General features: G+C 42.3%; 1 protein-coding gene across 1 annotated transcript in view; it reads right to left on the bottom strand.

The window, feature by feature from the left end:
* Nucleotides 1-24,217, bottom strand: part of SLC41A1 (solute carrier family 41 member 1) — a 43,815-nt gene that overhangs the window by 14,401 nt on the left and 5,197 nt on the right. The window contains exons 3-6 of the mRNA XM_083357483.1: nucleotides 16,957-17,064; nucleotides 6,211-6,282; nucleotides 3,479-3,623; nucleotides 3,245-3,391 (exon numbers count right to left, since the gene is read on the bottom strand). Of these exons, the coding sequence (XP_083213609.1) occupies nucleotides 3,245-3,391; nucleotides 3,479-3,623; nucleotides 6,211-6,282; nucleotides 16,957-17,064 (472 nt within the window). The remainder of the gene's footprint in view (nucleotides 1-3,244; nucleotides 3,392-3,478; nucleotides 3,624-6,210; nucleotides 6,283-16,956; nucleotides 17,065-24,217) is intronic.

Here is a 24,217-nt window from a genome sequence, read left to right as displayed (position 1 = left end):
TATATGGTATCTATGCAACCTTTGAGATTTGATTCCAAAAATGTGTTTCAGAGAGCATGATGATAGAAACATTTGACTCCTTAACTTGCTGTGGATGCTCAGAAGATGCTGATTTAAGGAGCTATAGGCAGGTACTGTTTGTGCCTCAGCACATCCACATTGCTTCAGAAGTAGATAGGTAATGTAATTCTAAGATTGCCCCTTGATCTGCAAATAATCTGATCTGGATAGTTCTTTTACTCTTTCCATTAGGGAAGAATCTCAGAAGAGAGAAGCAGGCAGGCAGGCAGGAAGGCAGGCAGAGAACATTTGCTTCAGTTGGACTAATTCGCCTGTCTAAGATCACGATGACCGGTACTACCAATTGCTCAATGAGAAGAATCCCAGAAGAGACAAAGGGTCAATTGTTCTACATACACAGAAACAAATACCCATATTTGTAATAAAGCTGCCTAAAGATTGATATTATTTGTAATATATGTAATACACTATTCCCTTTAGGGGCAAGCAACATCATGCCTCTAATATTCAAGCCACACATAAAAAATAAAAACTTATAACTATATACATATACATCACCATGCAAACATAAAAGCTATTAGGTTGAATAACAGGATAACAGAGTTGGAAGGTTTTTTAAATGTAATTGAATCTTGACCAGATGGAGTGACATTGAGTAAATTCAAAGAAAGAGAAGGAAAATGTATCTTATATTTTACGTAAGTATGGAGTGATAGTATTTTTCCAGTGAAGCAAAACATTTCTTTTAGTTATTGTATACTACATGATGGAAAAATTCAAAGTTCTTCACCAGCAGATAATCAGTATTTCATTAAAAATTATTACTCTACCCAAAGAATCACAAAAATACAAAGCAGAATAAACATACAGTGAGGGAAAAAATTATTTTGATCCCCTGCTGACAAAGAAATCATCAGTCTATAATTTTAATGGTAGCTTTATTTTAACAGTGAGTGACAGAACAACAACAAAAAATCCAGAAAAACACATTTCAAAAAAGTTATAAATTGATTTGCATTTTAATGAGTGAAATAAGTATTTGACCCCTTTACAAAACATGACTTAGTACTTGGTGGCAAAACCCTTGTTTGGCAATCACAGAGGCAGATATTTCTTGCAGTTGGCCACCAAGGTTTGCACACATCTCAGGAGGGAATTTGTCCCACTCCTCTTTGCAGATATTCTCCAAGTCATTAGGGTTTTGAGGCTGATGTTTGGCAGCTTGAACCTTCAGCTTCCTCCACAGATTTTCTATGGGATTAAGGTCTGGAGACTGGCTAGGCCACTCCAGGACCTTAATGTGCTTCTTCTTGAGCCACTCCTTTGTTGCCTTGGCTGTGTGTTTTTGGACACTGCCATGCATGACCCATTTTCAATGCACTGGCTGAGGGAAGGAAGTTCTCAACCAAAATTTAAGAGTACATGGCCCTGTGCATCGTCCCTTTGATGCGGTGAAGTTGTCCTGTCCCCTTAGCAGAAAAACACCCCCAAAGCATAATGTTTTCACCTCCACGTTTGATGGTGGGGATGGTGTTCTTGGGATCACAGGCAGCATTCCTCTTCCTCCAAACATGTCGAGTTGATGACAAAGAGCTCAATTTTGTTTCATCTGACTACAACACTTTCACCATTCTCCTCTGAATCATTCAGATGTTCATTGGCAAACTTCAGACGGGCCTATACATGTGCTTTCTTGGGCAGAGGGACCTTGCAGGCGCTGCAAGATTTCACTCCTTCATGGCATAGTGTGTTACCAATTGTTTTCTTGGTGACTATGATCCCAGCTGCCTTGATATCATTGACAAGATCCTCCCATGTAGTTCTGGGCTGATTCCTCACGGTTCTCATGCTAATTAAAACTCCATGAGCTGAGATCTTTCATGGAGCCCTAGACCAAGGGAGACTGACAGTTATTTTGTTTCTTCCATTTGTGAATAATCACACCAACTGTTGTCACCTCCTCACCAAGCTGCTTGGCGATAGTCTTTAGCCCATTCCAGCCTTGTGTAGGTCTACAATCTTGTCCCTGACATCATTGGACAGCTCTTTGGTCTTGGTCACGGTGGAGAATTTGGAATCTGGATTGCTTCTGGCTTTAAGAGAGCGCTCCTAATCTCAGCTGGGAGCCAGAAATCTTGCTGATTGATAGGAGATCAAATACTTATTTCATTCATTAAAATGCAAATCAATTTATAACTTTTTTGAAATACATTTTTCTGGATTTTTGTTGTTGTTATTCTGTCTCTCACTGTTAAAATAAACCATCCATTAAAATTATAGACTGATCATTTTTTTTGTCACTGGGCAAACGTACAAAATCAGCAGGGGATCAAATAATTTTTGCCCCACTGTAGAAAGACCAAGATATTTATATGAACAATAGTAACATACTTTCTATCATCAGACATAGATGCAATCACATACGCATCATCCACTACTCAAATTATACAGCCACTCCATAAGACTATATTTTTAGCAATCTCTAGTTATACCATTTATACCTGCAATCTTCCCATTGTTCACTGTTCACATTTTTTCCTGAGCACTAGCATTTACAGCATCCATTTCACTCCAACATACTTTTATTTCCATAGAAATCTATGAAATCCCCCTTTTATCATTCCCTCACTTCTCTTTAATCATTTCATCACATTTTTCATTCCAATCCCTTTGTTAGACCCTTTTCAACTCTTTACCCATTTCCAACACAATTCTTTATTTTCATCAAAGTTACTCTGCATTCTCTCTCCCTCTTTTATTCCTAACCATTTCTTGTTCTTTTTGATTACTTTCTTTGCTTACTAGCTCTCTTTAAAATCACACCATACAATATATCCCATCCATCTTTTTTCCAGCAATGATTTTCTTACATGCATTTTCCTCACCTCCTGCCCCTTTCATTCACCAAGCAACCTTTTTCATATTTTCAACACTTGGAATATTCTGCATCTTAATTGGCACATTGGTCCCAAGACTGACTGGTTTATTACTGTTAGCTGGGAATACTGCATATGGCACATGGGTAACTGAGAGTGGCGATGTAGTCTGTACCTTCTCTGTATTACTAAAAAGGATGATGTGAAAAAGGATGATTACAATTATACGATTAGATATTAAAACTAGATCAAGAGGAAGGAACTACAGAGTTCAAGATACTTAAATACTATAAACTTCTGGCACATACAGTATTTCCTACTGAACAATGTAATCTTCATAATCTTACCCAGTTCTATATAGAGGCCCCAGCTTATCCCAGAAAGCAGAGCCAGGGTAATGAGGTCACCAAGACTGGCAGCAATAGGCGTAGCCACATTGTCAGGATTGATACCCATCTTTCTGGAACCAATGATTACACCAATCATGATCATGCCTAGAGCCGATAGAAAGGAGATGTTAGTGTTACTACACAATGAACTATGGTTGAAATCTCTTTCTCATGGAAGCATTTGTTTCTTACCCAGCACAAGGGAGGCAATGAAGGCAGTGGCCACACTACTGGCACAAAGGAGAATGGCATGGCCAACGCTGAAGTGTCCATCTGGGATCCAGCCAAATATCACTGCAGCAATTGAAGCCAGAAAACCAACAACTGTTGCTTGAACCTAGAAAATGCAGCCATGTTTATTTGCAGGGGAAAAAAAGTTTATTGATTAGAAGAATATGCTGCCTGATTAATCACACACTAGGTAGCTCACATAGATAAATCATAACCACTAATAATAAAATATAAAAGACAATACACAGTGTCCTGGTATCCAGTTAAAACTTTTCCATGGAAGAAAACTGATTTCACTGACCTTCTAAAGGAAAACTGGATGAGGGTCAATCTGATTTTGGGAGGCAAACCATTCTACAGGTAGTCCTTCGAGTTATGAATGCAATGGAGTCTGCCCATTCCATTTGTAACTCAAAAATTCGTGGGAGTGAATCTCATACCTCAAGCAAGATAACTCCCTGCTCGTTAAGACGCACATGGCTCATTAAGTGCACATGAGGTATCTCAGGGTGGGGAAGGCCATGGAGGGCCTAGTGATGGAACTCCCCGACCCACTAAGATACCTCATGCTTCCCCTCCTTCCTGCTGCGTCAGACTCACTTACCTTGCAAAAATCCGCTCTGCCAAGGTTTCTTTCCCTTTGAGGGAGAGGAGAGTCGGCTTGGAAATGCTTTTCATGCTGGCAATGGAAGTTCCTGGGTGCTGTAATATCACGCGACTTCAAGAGATCATGGCTCCCAGAAGCTTTCATTCTGGGGGGGAGGAGTGTTTGCTTCATTTGCTTGCCTATGGGGCAAATATAAGTGTGGAATTGGAGTCGGCCGGGCGCAAGAACCAATGCTGTCCGTGGCCTGGGTGTACTGCTTGCTTGCGTTCACCAGCCTTAGTTTGAGGGCAGGAACAAAGCCTTCAACTGAGCAGGAAGGCATCGCGGGGCGAGTACCCCTGCACCTGCGGTGGTGGCAGCCACCTCAGTGGCCACGATCACCCCTTCCCAGCCAGCCACCCAGCCTGCCCGACCTACTCCTTGCCTGACTGGCTGGTAGCCCAAATCCTGACCCCTCTTTTCCTTGTCATCCTCCCAACTCAAGCAGCAGCAGCGGCTTGAGTTTCTCCACTCCATCCGAAAGGAAGAAACTGGAGGCACAGAGCAGGATTGCTGTCAAGAAGACGCGGATGCGCTGCTTGCTCGCACGCGCCGGCCTTATTGAGAGCAATCCTGCTCTGTGCCTTCATTTCCTTCCTCTCGGATGGAGCGGAGAAACTGAAGCCACTGCCGCTCGGACACTTTTTGTTCAAACAAGAGACCTTGGGGAGCTCCATCTGTGTGCAAATACAATGCTTGAAAACGCAGCGGTTTGTTGCGTTTTCAAGCATTGCATTTGCTCATAGACGGAGCTCCCCATCTCCCCAAGGTCTCCATTCAGATAAAAGTATTTGAGCGCCTATGGGGCCCTTGGAAACGCAGCACCTTTTATCTGAACGGAGACCTTGGGGAGATTGGAAGCTTCGTCTGTGAGGAAATGGGGTGACTGAAAACACAGCAAAAACTTTTTCAAGCATTGCATTTGCTCACATACAGGGCTCCCCATCTCCACAGGGTCTCCTTTCGAATAAAAAGTGTTCCAGTCGTGGCAGAAAGGAGTTGAGGGACAAAGGTACAGAGTTTGTGCCGAAAATGAAAGTTTCTGGGGTCTGTGATCTTGCGAGAGTTCAGGTACCCATTTTCTGCAAAAGAGGATGGGTGCCTGAACTTGCGCGATGTTACGGCATCCAGGAGCTTCCTCTCCCTTAAAGGCAGAAATCATGGCAGAGAGGAGACAGATCTTCTCAAGGTGAGTCCAGCGTGGCAGGAAGGGAGGGGGAAGCAGTTGTGGGGAGCGGTGCGGGATAGAGTGAATGTTGCAGAGCCTCTGCAGTCATTCGTAAGGGCAAACAACTGCTGTGGTGCTGCAGCATTCGTAATTTTGGGATTTCCTCGTAAACATTAGGGGGCACTTATCGCGTAACTTCAAACGAGCGTTTAGTGAAGGCTCATAACTCGGGGATTACCTGTATTGCAAAGCTCATCCTTGGAATCCCAGGAGGCATTGGGGTTCACCATTCTACCCAAACTGCTTAAGACAGAAAAATTCTACTTATAAAAATGGTTTCCAACATAAGGTCCAGACTATTTGAACTGCACCTGCTTACCATCTACTGGCAGTCAGTGCAGGTCCTGAAAGATAGTTGTTACTCTATTGAAATAACACTTCCAGTTGCAGTTTCCAAGTGCTCTTCTACGGCAACCTCACGAAGAGCAAACTGTATTCTCGCTTACATGGAACCATGTCAGAGACTAGTAACTGTGGTGACAGATGCAGAAATTGTTGGGTGTCCTAGGTAAGTCTGCCTCTCCAGTGCTTCCAACTGGTACTTTCTCAGGTTCCTGCCATCACTGATAAATCCTGATTCTTTTGCTGAGTCACAGGAAAGGACTCAGAAAGGACTTCTATTACACTTTAACAGAAACTTTTTCTAGGCTGTGGCAGTAATGGCTGCCAACAGACTGCTTAACATTCTTTGGAACAGATGATTATATTGCAGATGTATCCAGAAATTGCCCAGTAGTAGAAAGTTGGGATTTCCCCCTCTCCTACCGGCTTTTTTCCCTGCCCCCCTGTCAAGAAAGTGTCAGCTTCTCCAAAATTCACCTGTATCAGAGCCATGTTTCCTATTATCATCTTCCAGAGCTCTTTTGGTGTGTCCATTTGTCCTATGTTAGCCTACAACACAGACAGATAGAGAGAGAGATTAAAAACAAGTAGCTGAAGTGATGCTTCCTGAATTATTTAAAATGTATTTAGTATGATAACTACAGAAGTATTATGAACTGGAAGATAGACTCACCATTACAACTCTGGATTTACTGCTTCAGCAAGTGTCTTGCTTATCATATTTTTAATACAGCTTTGATTAAACATTTTTTAAAAGATTAAAAATTAATAAAAATCAATTCAGAGTAAAATAGAGTATATTTTACTCCAATTACTCTAATATAGAGTAAAAAAAACACCAACAGTACAAAAAAGAAAGTAGAAAAGAAATAGAAAATAGTAGTTTCCAATTTTCTTTACAGCAGTTATAAGTACAAACAGAAAATTACCTCTTGCTCTATGGTTGCAAACAGAACTTTTCTATAATTATTTTTTCTAGTCATCAAAACCCATAAATGTGTTTATTTTTCTCTATTTCATGCAAGATGTGTATAAGGCATTTCCAGTCAGTGATAAATATATTATCCTTTCTCTTATCAAGGAATTTAGCCATCTCTGCAAGTTTCGTTGTCTTCATCAACTATTCCTCCATTATGGGTAATACTAAATCTTTCCACCTTTGTTTTTAGACATGACAACTGCAGCAAAATTATTATATTCACAAATTTCCATAACTTTTTTTTCAGCTGTTTGTCCATCAATCTGAAAAGAAAAGGGGCGTTGTCTTACCTGAATGCCTTTTCTCAGCATGATGATGGAGAATCCACGAATGGGTTAACTCTGTCTTCCCACCCAATTGGACTAAGTCAGTCAAACTTGCCACGTCTCTCCTGGGCCAGGACACCTCCCAGTCATGACAAAGGTGAAGCAAATGATGACAGTCCGACGTGTTGGCTCCCATACCCCTGACACAGGACCTGACGGACACTGAAGGGTGGGTGTGGATTCTCCATCATCATGCTGAGAAAAGGCATTCAGGTAAGACAATGCCCCTTCTCCAGCATGATAGATGGAGAATCCACGAATGGGACATACCAAAGCTGTCCTGTCGCTATGGGAGGGAATCAGTTTGGGCCTGTGTCCCACCCTGTGGCACTACCTGTTGCAGCACTCTCCGGCCAAATGAGGCGTCTGCGGAGGCAAACCTATCCAGGTTATAATGCCTCACGAAAGGGGAAGGCGAGGACCATGTCGCCGCCCTACAAATGTCCTCAATGGACGCCTGTGTCGCCCAAGCCTCAGAAGTTGCAGCACTAAAAGTGGAGTGAGCAGTGATATGCCTGGGAACTGACAGGGAATGAGATTGGCACGCCCCTGCAATACAAGCCCTGATCCACCTGCCTATAGTGGAGTCAGAAACCTTCTGCCCCATAGTAGAGGGTTGAAAGGAAACAAAGAGGGCTTCCGACTCACGAAAAGACGCTGTCCGCTTAATATAGTGGCGCAAAGCCCTGCGGACGTCCACAGTGTGCCATTGCCGTTCCAAGGCAAGAGATGGATGAGGACAAAAATCTGGCAAAATGACTTCCTGCTCTCTATGAAACAAGGTATTGACCTTAGGAATAAAGGAGGGATCCAATCGAAGGACCACCCTGTCAGCATGAAAAACGCATAAGTCCTGTCTGACAGAGAGAGCTGCCAATTCAGAAATGCGTCTAGCCGACATGACAGCTATCAAGAAGGCCACCTTAATTGTCAAGAACCGCAGAGTACAGGTCTTGATGGGTTCAAATGGAGGAGAGGTAAGGGCCTGCAAGACCTGTGACAAATCCTAAGAGGGATACCAGTGAACCACGGAAGGTTTGGTGTTGGTCGCTCCTTTGAGAAATGAGCGTACCATAGGATGTTGAGCCAATGCCTCTGAATTGCCCCAAGTAAATATGGTGGAGAGAGCTGCTACTTGTCAGCAGATGGTATTGGTCGCCAAGCCCTTGTTAAGCCCCTCCAATAAATAGTCCAAGATCCTCGGGATAGTAATAGCCGAAAGATCTAACTGGTTCTTATCACACCAACTACAGAAACTCTTCCAAGTGGAGTCATAGATTCTGTTTGTTGTAGGCCATCTGGAGGCCTGAATCATCGTAATTACCTCCAATGAATAAGATTCATGTGTCAGGAGCTGCTGTTCAAGTGCTAGGCGGTCAAGTGGGGCCACTGGGGTTCTGGATGATGCAGAGCTCCCTAGCTGAGTGGAACATGATCTGGAGGAATCCACCACGGGGGAGAGAGTGACAGACTCACAAGGTCGGCAAACCATGGCCGTCTTGGCCAGTGTGGTGCAACAAGTATCACCTCTGCCCGCTCTTGCAGTTACTTGCAGATGACTGCCGGGATCAGAGGGAGAGGTGGAAAGGCATACAGCAAGTCCCTGGGCCAAGGGCTGCAGAGGGAATCCGTCCTCACTGCACCCGGAGAGGGGAACCAGGAGGAAAACATTGGGAGCTGGGAATTCACCGGAGAAGTGAACAGATCCAGTACTGGCCAACCTAACCTCTCTGATATCTCCTCGAAGAGACCAGGATGCAGGTGCCATTTGGAGTGAGCCACTGTCGACCTGCTGAGAAAGTCTGCCTGCTGATTTGCCTCCCCCGAGATGTGCTCAGCCGTGAGTAATGAGAGGTTGGTCTCTGTCCAAGAGCCCAACAGTTGGGCCTCGGCCATAAGGGACCTGGAACAGGTACCCCCTTGCTGGTTCACATGGTCTTTTGCTGCTACATTGTCCGTGAGGACCAGGGCATGTTGTCTCGCCACCCTGTTGCGGAAGTGGCATAGGGTCAGATGTATGGCTCTGAGCTCCAAACAATTATGTTGTCCTTCAGGTTGGACCGTGACCACCGGCCCTGAGCCAACTGAGACCCTAGATGCGCCCCCAGCCGAACAGGCTGGCATCCGTAGCCAGGGTGATCCTAATGGGCCCCTGGCTACCGCTGGCGAGGTCCACCACTGGAGGGAGTTTAGGGTCCGAGACGGAACCCTTACTCTTTAGTTGGAGGAGCTGGTGTCCAGTCTCTGAATGGGAGCAAAAAACCATTGCAGGTCTCTGGAATGTAGTCTGGCCCATGGGACTATTCCCATGCAGGAAAGCAACTTCCCTAACAATTGGGAAAGAACGGCCAGGGTGACTACATGCTCCCTCTGGACCTGAAGGACCAGGGCTCTGATGCTGTCCTGACAGTCCTGAGATAAACAGACCCTGCACAGTTCGGTGTCTATGACCACGCCCAAAAAAGAAGGCGGGTTGAGGGAACTGTCTGGCTCTTTTGAAAGTTCACCGAGACGTACGGGGTAGGCTGTCTACCTGTCTGTCTAAGAAGATGAGACATCACCTTACACTTGTCCTTGCTTTCCACCAAATAAGGTGTCAAGGCCTCCCCAAAAAGCTGACCACCAGGGTAAGGGGCAGCCGCCAAGCGCCACTTGGATTTAACATCTGCTCGCCAGTGTTTGAGCCACAGGAGTCTGTGAGAAGTAACACTGGAGGCTATGGCCCTAGAAAAGAACCTGGCGGCATGTAGAGATGTGTCCGCCGTGTACTCCGAAGCAGCCACTAACTTGGCTAAGTCCTGGTGCATTCGGACTTCCTCCGGGGGTACTCTGGCCTGAAGTTGGCGGACCCAGAGAAGGGAGGTTATGGCAAAGAAAGAAGTAGATGTGGCCGCCCTCACTGCCCATGCTGAGGCCTGGTGGGTCCTGCGGAAGGAAAGTTCAGATTTCCTGTCCTTTGCCTTCAAGGTCTCTGCCATATCACCGGACACCGTGGAGGAGAAGAGTGGAGTCAGAGGTTCATCCACAGAAGGAATCTCTAGCACTTCCGACAAGGCCAGGTCAACATTAAAGAGATTCTTCTCTGTCCCCCCTGGAGAGGGAAAAGTGCCAGGTGGTCCCCATTGCCTCTGTACCGTGTTGAGGAAGAGAGGGGGACGGGATGTGACGCTCAGTGACCACATGCTCTGAAAATACCGGCCTTGCGTCTTGGCTGATGGACGGAACAGGATGTGGAACCTGGTCAGGAGCAATCTTAGCAGTAGCGCTGGCCTTATGAAGCAGAGATTTAAAGAGCGCCGGATTGAATAGACCAACAAAGGGAGGAGGGTCCGGAGTAAGATCCTCATCCTCCGAGAGTGGCCTTTCCATCAGGTCGTACTCCTCAGAAAAAGATATTCCGCTGCGAGGAGACAGGGCAGGAGAAATAGAGTCAGAATAATCTGGTGCTCCCAACTGGGGGAGATAAGGCGGTGTCACTGAGGCCACCGATTTGGGTGCATACCTTTGTTGACATTGTAAGACCAATCCCTGGGCGACTGCCTGGGAGATCAGAGCCTGAAACTGCTCTGGCGACCACACTCCCTGCGCCTCTGAGGGCCGAAGCCCAGCTGCTGTGGGCGTAAAGGTGGCCTCAGGCCTGGGCTGCATTGCTCTTGGGACTGGGGGTTTCAGTTGGATACCTGGTCCCTGGGTAAAGGAAACCATTTGCTCCTGCTCAGCCCTGGGAAGATAAGGTAATCATCATCCCCCTCCAGAGACCAGACCCTCTGGGCAGACGAGGGAGGAGGAGCAAGCTGTGGCCCAAATACAGATTCCTCTGCCAGAGGAGAAGAGACCTGTTCAGCGCCCATCGTGCCCTGTTTCTGGGCCTTGGCAAACTGCCTTTCTAAGGCCTGGTGCCTCCTGCTGGCCTCTTTCTCTGCCACCTTGGAGGACCTTTTGCCAGAGATGGCCTTGGCATTGGCCTTGAGCTTTCCAGCAGCCTCTGGTTTGGAGGACTTATGCTTTGATTGTGCAGGAGTGTTGGGGGCACCATGTGAAGCCTGAGGTGCGGTGTTGTCTATCATCACAATTGGGAGATATCTCAGTGGAATGCTGAGAGGGATCTCAAACAGAGGAGCAGAGTACTGATCTGAGGCTGTGTGACACTCCCAGGGATCGATAATACTCTATGGCAATGGTGGCTGCAGGACCAACTTAATGGAAAACTGGCACACCTGCAAAGCTCCTGATGGACTTAAGACCAGTTGAAGCGTCTTTGGAGCACAGGTCAAGTCTACTGTGGCGGCAGATCACCTCGGTGATAAACAGCCAGCTCATATGTAGAAACCTAGTGGCAACAGATCACCTCAGTGATAAACAGCCAGCTCACTAGTCCTAGTTGGTGGAGGCGAGGCCAAGAATGGCACGGCCAGCACACATCTTCTGTTGGAATGGACAATGAGACAGCTAGGTTGAGGCCTAGCACTACAGTTGAAGCCTCTTGCACTTGACCATCCACTTTGAAAGGTTTGGGGCAAGGCAAACAATGATTGTGCTACAGTCAGAAGGGATCTGAACTCAGAACCCTCTGCAAAGATTGTGAGAGGAGGAGCCTGGAAAAGGACCCCTGTGAACTGACCAGAGGCTCAGGGACCAACTTCCTTGAGCTGGAAGGCACGGTAAGCACCTTTGAAGTCTGTTTTCTTTCTTTCTTTTGCCCCCCCCCCGAAATCTCCCCCCCTTCTCAGAAGCTAGCAAAGAAGGCTGCACAAGACTTTTCAGAGGAAAAGCAATGCGAACGTGGCACCCAAAATGGCGTCCGCTACTGCTGATAGTGAAAAAAGAGAAGCAACCTGTCCTTCCCCCTTAATTCAGGAGAGAAGGCAGGCAGTTCTGAGAGTCTTTGTGTGCCTCTGATGCTATCAGCACGCTTAAAAAGGCAGCTTAAAAAAGGCTTTCTGACGAAGAGCCTCCTCTTGGCCAGCTGCTGGTAAGCCGTAATTCAAAATGGCGGCCGCAACTAGCGTGCCGTGAAAGAACAGCCTGGGGCTTCTGAGAGAAATATAAGGCTGGAGCATCTAATTGAAGAATCCACAATCTCTCTCTCTCTCTCTCTCTCTCTCTCTCTCTCTCTCTCCTCTCTCTCTCTCTATCTACACACACACACACACACTAAGTCATGACTGGGAGATGTCCTGGCGCAGGAGAGGTGTGGCAAGTTTGACTGACGTAGTCTAATTGGGCAGGAAGACAGAGTTAACCCATTTGTGGATTCTCCATCTATCATGCTGGAGAAACCCTTGCTTACAATTACACATTAATCTTTTAATGTCATCTGAATTAGTGTACTGATATCCAAAGATTTCTCTTTTTTTACAAGTCTAAACACACTGTATGAATATATGTATATGTGTGTATCTCAAATACAGCTTAATTACTGTTATTACTGTTATTTTTATTCAAAATCATGAGTTCCATAAGTGCCCTACCTCTAGAGCAGAGGTCCCCAACCTTTTGGGCACTAGGGACTGGTTCCGTGGAGAGAGGTTTTTCCGCAAACCGGAGGGGGTGTGGTTTTGAATACTGCCTGCATCCTGAGGATGAAGCTTTGCTTCTTTGTGCGGCCTGGTTGCTGGCATGCCATGGCCTGGTACTGGTCCACAAACCGGGGGTTGGAGACCCCTGCTCTACAGCCATCAACCTAATCTCCCAGTATTTCAACCAGTGAAATCCTGTTTTGTTTTTGATTTAAATGGAATATAGCTAGAGATAGATGGATATTGACCAGGGCTTTTCAACCTTTTCACCCATTGTACCACTTTTAGGATATGGCAACATCCGAGTACCACCAGTCGCCTAGCAAGGTGTCAAAAACTTGATGACCCGAAAAAATAAAAGGAAAAAAGTGATGAAGTACAGGTAGTCCTTGACTTATAACAGTTTGCTTAGTGACTGTTTGAAGTTACAATGGCACTGAAAAAAGTGCCCCCCAAGCCACAGCCAAGTAAGACACCTGCCTGCCCACCTGGCGGCGCTCTTCCTCCTGTCCAAAGTTTTCATTGTTGTGAGCATTTCTGTTGAGGATTGGCAGTGGGGGTGGGTGTTTGGTTTTTATTCCCCCCCCCTCGTCTGCTGGGTGGTTGCAGCAGGTTTTGGTCACTTCACATGAGCCTGGGACACTGTGACCGTCATAAATGTGAATCCGTTGCCAAGCATCTGAATGTAAATCACAAGACCCTGGAGATGCTGCAACATTCCAGTTGATTGGCACTTCTTCTGGGTCTCAGCAGAAGCACCAGGATCAGCGCCGAGCTCCAGCTGGAGCCTGGCGCTGATCCTGGCACTTCCACTGAGCCCTGACAGCCCCGAAGAAGCGCTGATCCTGGTGCTTCCGCTGAGCCCTGACAGCCCTGCAGCTCCAGCCATCTCTCGCTCTGGTTTGTCCAGTGCTGCCACCGGTTCAGCTCATTCCCCTCCCCCCCCACCACTTTTCTAGGATGGTCGCGTACCACCTGCCAGGTGCCAATGGAGCACAGGTGGTACCCGTACCACTGGTTGAAAAGCCCTGATATAGACAGAACCATTAAAGCAGCCATCAATCATGAATCACTTCCACTCTATATTGGCATGGTTAAAATTTAATCTTCAATGTGAACTCACTAGGGCTATGCATAATTCATAATGGTTTGTTAACAAGCCATGATAAAATATAATGGCTTAAGCTCATAATCTTAAATCATGTCATATGAATGTATGAAGATCATCAGGATAGGAGCAGCACTTGCTCATGGCAACGGGACAATGTTATATCAATGGCTTAAGAATGATTTATTACCAGACCTTTCTATAATTCCCCTTTTCACATTTATGTTTGCCTGTCTATTAGGTGAACTGGCTCTTTGTCTCATTTATGCTTCTCTCATGTTTCACCAGTAGAAATAGAAAGGAAAACATCACCAGCAACAAAACTGCTTCAGAGGAGAAGACACATAAAGCTGCTGGCAGTCCCAAATCTGGCAAGGTCCAAAGAGAAAGATAGGACACAAGTCATTCAGCTTACAAAATTGTATTTAGTTCTAGTGTTGAATTTGGCTCAGGGATTCCTTGTTCTCTTGCAATTAGGTTAGTGATCCACATAACTTGGCTACTGGCAAAAACAAAACGCTTCATCTCCTGTACAGAATGAATGTGTTCTCCTTTCTTAAGTAACAAAAGAAAATTGTTTTGGAAGTGTCAATGCACATCAAAGGAGAACCTGGGAGCAATTCTAAGCTTCTTTTGCATACAGCATAAAGATCAAGCAAACTGATTTTTAAAAGCCACTCCAAAATACTTCTGATGGCTGTTGACCCTCCCTTGGATGGCATTGATTAAGAGGGGATTCATGTAACTTCAACAGACATATTTACGTCCTTTCAAGGCAGAAGAGATACTCTTTGAGGTCACAACTTGCTGCCAGCTCAAACTCACAAAATCTTATTGTGAAAAAGAGCAACACCTTTGAATCCCACTTGATGCATTTTCAGTATAATTGGTAAGCTGGAAGTCATTCTTCCTGCACAGACTTAAATGCTGAGGAAGCATTCAGGTCTCCGTATGTGGAATTCCCCCATACAACCTATTAATGCAGTAATAGCACACGCCTTTCCCCCACCCCCAGAGCAGAGGAGGGCAACAAGAAGAGGATGAGAGAGAATAAAAAGCTTTGTTTGTTTCCCAGCCAAGCTCCTCTTGTTGCCAGCGTCTTTCAGCAAGAGCTTCAGTGGTCACACTGTGACTCATGTTCCATAGAAGCACAGCTCCGAGCAGGACTGAGGAAGGAAACAGTTCTTCAGTCAAGGACAAATAAGAAACAACTGTAGAGTTCTATAGTAGATTTAAGGTTGTAGCATTTGTATAGGGCAGGGGTAGGCAACCTTGGCTCTTTTATGACTCGTGGACTTCAACTCCCAGAATTCCTGAGCCAGCACAGCTGGCTCAGGAATTCTGGGAGTTGAAGTCCACGAGTCATAAAAGAGCCAAGGTTGCCTACCCCTGGTATAGGGTAAGCCAAAGCCCTCCCCATAATGGGTATCTGTTAACTGCCACAAACAAACAAACAAACAAACAAACAATTGCAGCAAGTAGCAATAGCTGATTACATGGAGTCTTCAACGTTGGGGGAATATCTTCTACACTACAATAACCAGAGTTACATGTATAGGTTTGTATACTGTATTGCACTAAGCTGTGTTTACTTTTAACTTTGCCCAATGGAATAAGCCATATTTGACAACATTCATATGTAACATTAAGTGATAAACCATACTTTATCAACTGCAATGGTTGAGTAGTCACGTCCTACTTTGCCAAAATCAGACAATCTGATTTCATATCCCCAGAATCACCATTTATAGATTTATGCAATGTTAGTTCAAACCATGAGTACAAACTGAAGATGTATCTCAAAACCAGTGCAAATTAATCAGCTATTTGGGTTCATACATTATAAACAGGCAGACAATTTACTGGCTGCTGGGTTCACACATCTCACTAAACTGTAACAGTTTTAAGTTAACATATTATATGATGACAATCCCTGTGACTTACTTAACAATCCACAGCTTAGTAAAATTATGACCTAAGCCACTGAAAGCCAAACATCATTACATTTCTACTAGAGTTCTCTTATAGCAAATGTTTAGAACTGTAGTAAGACAGTTGTATTGATTAACTGGCCTTTATCATTGGTGACTATCATTGCTATTCCATTTGAACCAAGATTTGGCCCCTATGATGAAAAAACTTCTGAAGCTGTAACAAATATTTTGCTATATCACTCTTACACATGTGCCATTTCAGCAATGATTCCCTATCTAATCAGCTTTCTCTGAATCTACTCCATATATTACACTTCGATTATATCAATGCTACGTTATGTTTTACTATGCTTTTTATTGACTGTCTCAGAATTTATTTGCTTTTGAGTTGGCCAATGACTATAATAAAATTTATTATTACTATTTAATGTTGGGTACACCAATTTCATTCACAGGTTTTCTAAAGGTTGAAGTACATTATCTTGGCAATGATATAATTACACCTGATATTTTCTGAGTACAGAAAATAGGGATAGGGAAAATATGGCAAAGAATAAATTGATTTGATTAAGGAATATTTAACTGCTCCATTCAGTAGGAGAATGTTTACTCTGAATTCTGCAACCTTATAGAATTAAATAGACAGAAATATTAAAATTTAAGTAGAATGTGCTTTTGTATGCTGACATAATGGCAGTTAAGAAGTCCTGGAAAATTAAAAAAATATCAAATCAGTCATATTTCAGAAGTCATACAATCAGTGATCTTGGAACTTGAGATCAAGCCCAAAAATAAAGAAAGAAAATGAGAAAAGGTGAAAATTAGCAAAATGTGAACTTACATCATTAAAAAAAACCTGACACGCTCTTTGCCTCCATTCTTTCATTACTGAACTCCTCCAACTATACCTTATACCTTTCACAAGAATTTTTAAATTTCTAAACCTAAGTAGGTTTTGCAGTAACAGGGATCAAATGGGAAGGCAAGGATAATTGGGAATCTAAGACACTGTTTTTATATTATTCTGTCCACATCTGGAGAAAATATGTGACAATACACTACCTGTTTACACACAGTCTATGTTCTTATTGCCTAGCAGTACTAAGTTATGTCATAACAAGGTAGAAAATAATACTGTGGTTCTAAAACACTGGTCATTATAATGCTTCCTTAGTGAAACTGAGAACAGATAATCTTCACTTGTAAGAGTACATATAGTCATTTAACTTTTTACTTGAGGTGACCGATACTGCTTGAAAATGTGTTCACAGAAAATCTCTCTTGAACAAATGCTCTTTCTATATAAAAAAGTTAGAAAATGAAGGCTGTTTGCCTGTCGAATGATCAAAATACTCACAGCAGTAGAAAGGCGAGAAGCTAATGTCATCTCCAAATTCCCTTTCAGCCCCAAGAGAGCTGGAACCAGGATAAATACTTCGGTCACATACTTGAAGACATCCCAGTGCTATAAAACCAAGAAAATCATCAAGTTCTAGTAAGAGATTGTTCAGCAAGGACTTATTTTTGAAATATATCATTAGAAATTCTAAGATCTTTCAACACTTACCAAAAGATTCTGCCAAAGCAGACTGGTTATCAGAAAAAGAACTTAACTTGTTATGTTCTGCTGCTTTGAACAGAAGATATTTGGCTATGCTTGGAAAATAGAATAAATTATTTTTATGTTGAAAAAGGGCAATAGAATATACATGGTGTGGAATGAGTCACAGAATCTTTTGCAATGGGTAAGAACTTCATGACTAATTATTAAGGCTTATTTGGCTTTAAAGAAGCTGAATCAATTGCAACAAATGTATAAAAATGGGCATGGGAAAATTGTTTCCTGCTTAATACAGAGCAATCATCATCCTTTCGAAATGACGATCTAGAACATCTATGTTCTTAAGCTTTTAGAGCAGAGAGATACGAACGATACACTATGGTGTACCTTGTGTGTGAAGTTTTATATGGTATAACATAACATCTGTATCTCCCTACCCTGATAGCTTAAGCGAAGGTAAAGTACCGGTATATATACTATTCTAACAGATTCTATATTTTCTTTCCTGCAAATCCCAAATAGCTCCTAAAGTTAGTACCATCTATATAAACATCTAAAGTTCAAAGGTTCATGAGTTCAATTCATGATAGAGGATTAAAATCTCACCGAATAACACCTGGCTACAAATGTTTCATGAGTTCCAAATAGGACAAAATTGGTCACATAATACCTGCTTCTCGGTAGTCAAGGTCTAGTTACAGAATTCAAAGTGATTAAAGCTACAATCTGGTCTACAAGGCCCTGGGAGTAAAATTTACTGATCAGAGTTGAGCATGTAAACACTGATGAAATTGCAGCTTATGAGATTTAGTGTAGATAGGAGCTTATGAGATTTGGTGTAGATAGGAGTCAAACATAGTAGTTCAGAACTCTAGATCAGAAACGGCAATAAGAAGAGATTTCCCCCCACACTGGGCATTATTTTCATTTTTTAAAATTATGTCTCGCCTTTCTTCCCATAAAGAGATTACAGGATCTACATTCCAAGTAAAACCTACATACACAAATGTGGGCAAAGGAAAAATTGAGGTAATTAACAGACAAACTCATTTCCACTATCCAAAGACTTGTAAACATCCTGTCCCTTTATCCTGACCCTTCCAGGATAAACTTGAACACTCTATATAAAGGGCAAGACATGGTTTTTTTCAGAAATGATAATTACAGAGCAAAGAGTTTTTGGAATAGAAAAGAAACCACAAAGGCCACAGAGAAGGCATAAAGCCTTCAAAATAACACAAAGTTAACTTTCCAGTAAGAATGGATCCCTGAGTTAAGAATCCAAAAAGAGCTGTGCTGGATCTAATCCAGCCTTCTGTGTCCTCACAGCCAACAAGATGCTTATGCGCGATCCACAAACAGGATATGACACAACTACTTTTTTCCTCAACAACTATATGGAATAACCTATTGCCTCTATCCCAAACTACCTATAAAGGCCTAACCACTGATATTCTTATCTTTCTTAGATTTGTCTAAATCTTCATCATTGGTTTCTATCATAATAGCTTGATTCACACATTGCAATAAGCCACTGTTTATTTAATCATGCTTGTTGATTAAGCTATAGTTGCTGAATTTACACAACGCCTTAGCAATAAGACTTCCACCATGAAATTCTTTTCAAGTTGGTGTTTGCCAGGCCAGGATATATCAGTACTTTCAAAGTGAGATTTTGTTTTTACTTTACACACACTGACATAGAGATGCAGATATCTTTACCTTTACTTATTACTTTTAGTATTATCCTGTTTAGTTCCTATGCTGCAATATCTATGGCCCAATATCTATCTCCCACACAGGTCAGTTGTGCTTGGACAGTAGTAGTTCTGATTAAGTTCCAGTAAAAAGCAAGAAAAAAGTTAAGGAGAAAGTGGCAAGAAGGTGACAAGCAACAGGGAAAAAGCAGAACTACTTAACTCGTTTTTTGCATCCATCTTTACACAAAGGGAAAAAACAGTCCAACCTATCAAAAACAGTTTAGAAACACAAGTTAAGATAGGCAAGAAAATGGTAAGTGAGCACCTGTCCACCCTAGGCAAGTTCAAATCACAGGACCAGATGGATTACACCCCAAGGTTTGAAAGGAACTGGCAGATGTGATCTCAGAACCACTGAACTATATATTTCAAAGATCCTGGAGCACTGGGAAACTACCAGAGGACTGGAAAAGAGCTGATGTAGTTCCCATCTTCAAAAATTGGAAAAAAATGGATCCAGGAAACTACAGACCTATCAGCCTGACATCAATACTTGAAAAGATTCTGGAAAAGATAATTAAGCGAACACCTAGTGGCAAACTAAGTCATTACCAAAAGCCAACATGGCTTTGTCAAAAACAAATCATACCAGACAAATCTTATTGCATTCTTTCACCAGGTGACAAAATTAGTGGACCAAAGGAATGCTGTGGATATAAATTTACTTAGACTTCAGTAAGGCATTTTATAAGGTAGACCACAACCTACTACTTGACAAGATAGAAACATGTAGGTTAGACAGCATCACCACCAGATGGATTCGTAGCTGGCTGACCGGATGTACTCAGCATGTGGTCCTCAATGGAACTGCATCTACATGGAACGAAGTGTGTAGTGGGGTGCCCCAGGGTTCTGTTCTGGGCCCAGTGCTCTTCAACATCTTCATCAATGATTTGGATGAGAGGATAGATAGGGAACTCATCAAAGTTGCAGATGACACCAAGCTTGCAGGAATAGCCAACACTCCAGAAGATAGGCTTAAGATACAGAAGGATCTTAACAGACTTGAACATTGGGCGCTAACAAAATGAAACTCAATGTTAAAAAAAGTAAGGTTCTACATTTAGGCAAGAAAAACCAAATGTACAGATATAGTATAGGTGGTACCTTGCTCAATAGTAGTAACTGTGAGAGGGATCTCGGAGTCCTAGTGGACAATCACTTCAATATGAGCTAGCAGTGTGCTGCAGCTGCCAAAAAACCCAACACGGTGCTAGGCTGCATTAATAAAGGGATAGAATCAAGATCATGTGAAGTGTTACTGCCACTTTACAATGCCTTGGTAAGGCCATACTTGGAATACTGCATCCAGTTTTGGTTACCACGATGTAAAAAAGATGTTGAGACTCTAGAAAGAATACAGAGAAGAGCAACAAAGATTAACAAAGACTGGAGGCTAAAACATGTAAGGAATAGTTGCTGGAATTGGGTATGTCTAGTTTAATGAGAGAAGGACGAGTGGTGACATGACAGCAGTGTCCCAATATTTCAGGGGTTGCCACAAGGAAGAGGGAGTCAAGATATTCTTCAAAGCACCTGAAGGCAAGACAAGAAGCAACGGATGGAAACTGACCAAAGAGAGAAGCAACCTAGAACTAAGGAGAAATTTCCTGACAGAACAATTAATCAGTGAACCACCTGCCTCCAGAAGATGTGAATGCTCCAACCCTAGAAGTTTTTAAGAAGAGACTAGACAGCTCTTGGTCTGAAATGGTAGGATTTCCTGCCTGAGCAGGGGTTTGGACTAGATGACCCTCAAGATCCCTTCCAACTTTATTATTATTATTAAGATTACAAAGATTTCTTTCCTGAAATTCCAGGGAATTTAGGATGTGGACAGATGTGAAGCCAAGAACTTAACTAACCTTAGAAACAACTAATCAATTCACAGCTGAAGATACTGAAAGCAATTGGAACTGAGAGTAACATTTTCAGTAAACCACAGACTATTTTCTTTCCAGAGACCTGTTCTTCAAAAACAGCTTTTTTAGTTAAAATTGAAAATTTTAAGATATCTATAAAGTTTAGTGTTACTTTTTACCCATAGAAAGAGGGTATTTAACCATGACCTCTATAGATGTTTTTTTACCCACTGTAGTGCAGTCTTTTAAAAGTCATGGACTGCAGCCAACAAGTTCTTCTACCTCAATGATTATTTTTAGCACTGACTGGCAGAGAATTATGTAAGACTACAGTGAAGACTTCTTGGTTGAATATCTCGGTTTCTACATGCATGAAAGCACTGTGGGATTTTGTCTGACAACATTTGTGGTCATATTTATTAAATCTGTACGCTACTGAATCCACTCAGAATTACGGTGTTTTACAGTTAAAAAAATACTTTGATGAAAGGGGAAATTTCAACTCCTAGAATGCATTGTTACATTTAATTGTTCAATTTACATTTCATGTTTTTTTCAGCTGTGAAATGATTAGTAGTTTCTAAGGATAGTTAAGAGAAAAGACTTGTCTTAGATTGAAAAGGATGGAAAAGATGTATGGTCCTCCAATAACAAGTCCATATATTTCAGGCCCTTCCCTTTATCCTTATGCAATTTTCAACTAGCTAAAGTCAGATCTGTTCAAAAGTATGCATTTTCTACTGTAATCTGTGACTAGAAAATCTCAAAACACATTGTCTATTCCGGGTACTATCAACAAAGACCAATTCATTCATCAACCACTTTTGCCTCTAAAGGGGATCTAAATTATCTGACATATAAAAATCCATCAATATCAATATCCAAGCTGCTTTAAGAGGCTGTACAGGCTTATTTCTGAAATTTATCTGCATGAGATGCTTAAATAAATAAAAAGATATGGATTATAAAAGGTAAAGGTAAAGGTTCCCCCGCACATGCGTGCTAGTCATTTCCGACTCTAGGGGCCGGTGCTCATCTCCGTTACAAAGCCGAAGAGCCAGAGCTTGTCCGAGGACGTCTCCGTGGTCATGTGGCCGGCATGACTAGACGCCAAAGGTGCACGGAACGCTGTTACCTTCCCACCGTAGTGGTCCCTATTTTTCTACTTGCATTTTTACATGCTTTCGAACTGCTAGGTTGGCAGAAGCTGGGACGAGTAACAGGCGCTCACTCTGTTACGCAGCACTCGGGATTCGACCTGCCAAACTGCCAATCTTCTGATCGACAAGCTCAGTGTCCTAACCCACTGAGCCACCGCGTCCCTATATGGATTATACTGAACCATTAATACTTGTTAGTTCTTAAGACTAGCTCAATAGCAATTTTGCATTTTTGTATTAATTACATCCTATTCCTGTAATCACATGTTGGTTCTCTTCAATTCCCATTCACAGAACATTGTATTTGTTCCATGAAAGAAAATCTATTCTGATTTCAACATCCAAAGACCAGACAAGTTCAAGATCCCCTCAAAAGGATGGGAAGGGAGAGGAAGGGAAGAAAGAGAATATAAACTGCACTTATTCTGCCTCAGGCAATACATTATTTACAGTTCGCCTCCCATGAGTGATCATTACAAGCAAAATAGGAGGAAAATTACAACCATTAGACAGTAGTTCAGCTTTGTGTCTCAGGAAAATTAGGTAAATAAATAGAAAGATTCTGTAAGTAACAGAAATGCCATGCATGCCACTTTTGTGTACGTGGGACACAAGCTTGTAACAACAGCAAATCAACCTTTGGCATAACGTTAACAAATTCATTTTCCCTTAGTTATCTTACATGTATTTTCACAGATCACTGCAAATATCAATAATGAATTACGGTATGTATTTTTTACTTGGGGAAGGGCATCTTCTAAATAGCAAGTAACACCGAAACCTGATATACCCAAAGCACATGACCTGTGAAACCATAGTACAGATTTCTCAGTATCCATTCCCAGAGTCAGGCGGTGGGAGGGTAAGTGGGTATTAATGCAGACAAACCCCCTGGATAGAACTTTTCCAGTTCGGAAATTTAGTGCCTCACAATCCATTAGCTTAGTGCTCTTGAGCAGTACTGGAGCTTCAACGCAGTTCTAACATTTTATCTATAAATAAGCATGCTTTGGTGATCAAAGCAACTCTTTTATATGCTGGTCCCCAAATACCATAAATTCTGATCATAAGTTAAGTAGGATTGTGGGTTACTTGCAGGTAATTTTAAAAAATGATCAAATCATAATTTGTATATTATAGTTCTTCAGAGAATTTCCACATCAAATTGAAAAACTGGTTCAAATTGAAATAACACTGGATTCCCATCTCCATTAAGACAACCCAAACATGCTTCAAGAGGTGTTTCACTGTATTCAAAATAGAAATACAATTCACTTTATATAAACAATACCTATTATCGATCAATTCACAAGGAGATAAAAGTCCTTTTACATTCTCCTATCTGTATTTTTCAGAATTACTGTTTATGCATAACCATCTTAAGTCATGTCTTTACCACACCCCTTTAGCAAACCAATCTTTGATTAGTACCAAGAGATACTTGAAGATCTTTAAATGGCTAAGGGGGAACCTGATCATTACAGAGCCACTATTCATCACAGTGCTAAATTACTATATTCTATCACAGTAATCTTTTGCCCAGGATTCTCTCCATTAAGGATAATATTGTACATATTTCATAATACCAGGAACTTTGGCTTCATGGAGTTGATGAACAGAGCTGCAGGAACAGAAATGTTAGCTCTTAGCATGCCTGAAAAAAATTAACCACTAGAATTTAATAGCTTGTACTTGTATAGCGTAATCTACTTTTCCTAAGAAAAATTGTCTTCTGTTAGTTTAAAGTCTTCTTGGTAGTCTTGACCAATCTTCCGCTAAAGGTCATTCAGGAAAAAAACCTACAGCTTCCTTCAACTTGTTAAAGGCTGAGCTATTCAAACGTTTTTTTTTCTGAATCCTAACGTAGCTCTTAGATCTCAAAAACTATGACTTATTAAGATATTGGAATATTATTCATAGCTTTTATATAAGCTTTCTGACAATATGTACTCAAGGCAGTCCACAAGTATAAAATAAAGAAGCACCATAAAAGAAATTGCAGCTTAAAATCAACATCTGTTTCACACATCTGGTTACAGATAGACCATCTAAACACAGGGTTTCAGTTCAAAATGCTAATCTGAAGCACAAAAAAAGTCATTGTAATCAAAATGACTTTACAAAAAGCACTGCTCAACTGCTTTAGGTAGGGACATTCCATTTTATGATGTTTCAACCAAGAAAGCTTTATTGTTCGTTGCTATCAATCTCCCTTCACTGGAAGGTGAAGAAAACTGGAGCAAAGCGTCTGAAAAGTATCTCAAGGATACATTAG

This window comes from Vipera ursinii, assembly GCF_947247035.1.
Source record: "Vipera ursinii genome assembly, chromosome: 3".
Classification (NCBI taxonomy): domain Eukaryota; kingdom Metazoa; phylum Chordata; class Lepidosauria; order Squamata; family Viperidae; genus Vipera; species Vipera ursinii.
The sequence above is the reverse complement of the archived record's forward strand: the minus strand, read 5'-3'. Positions and strand labels throughout refer to the sequence as shown.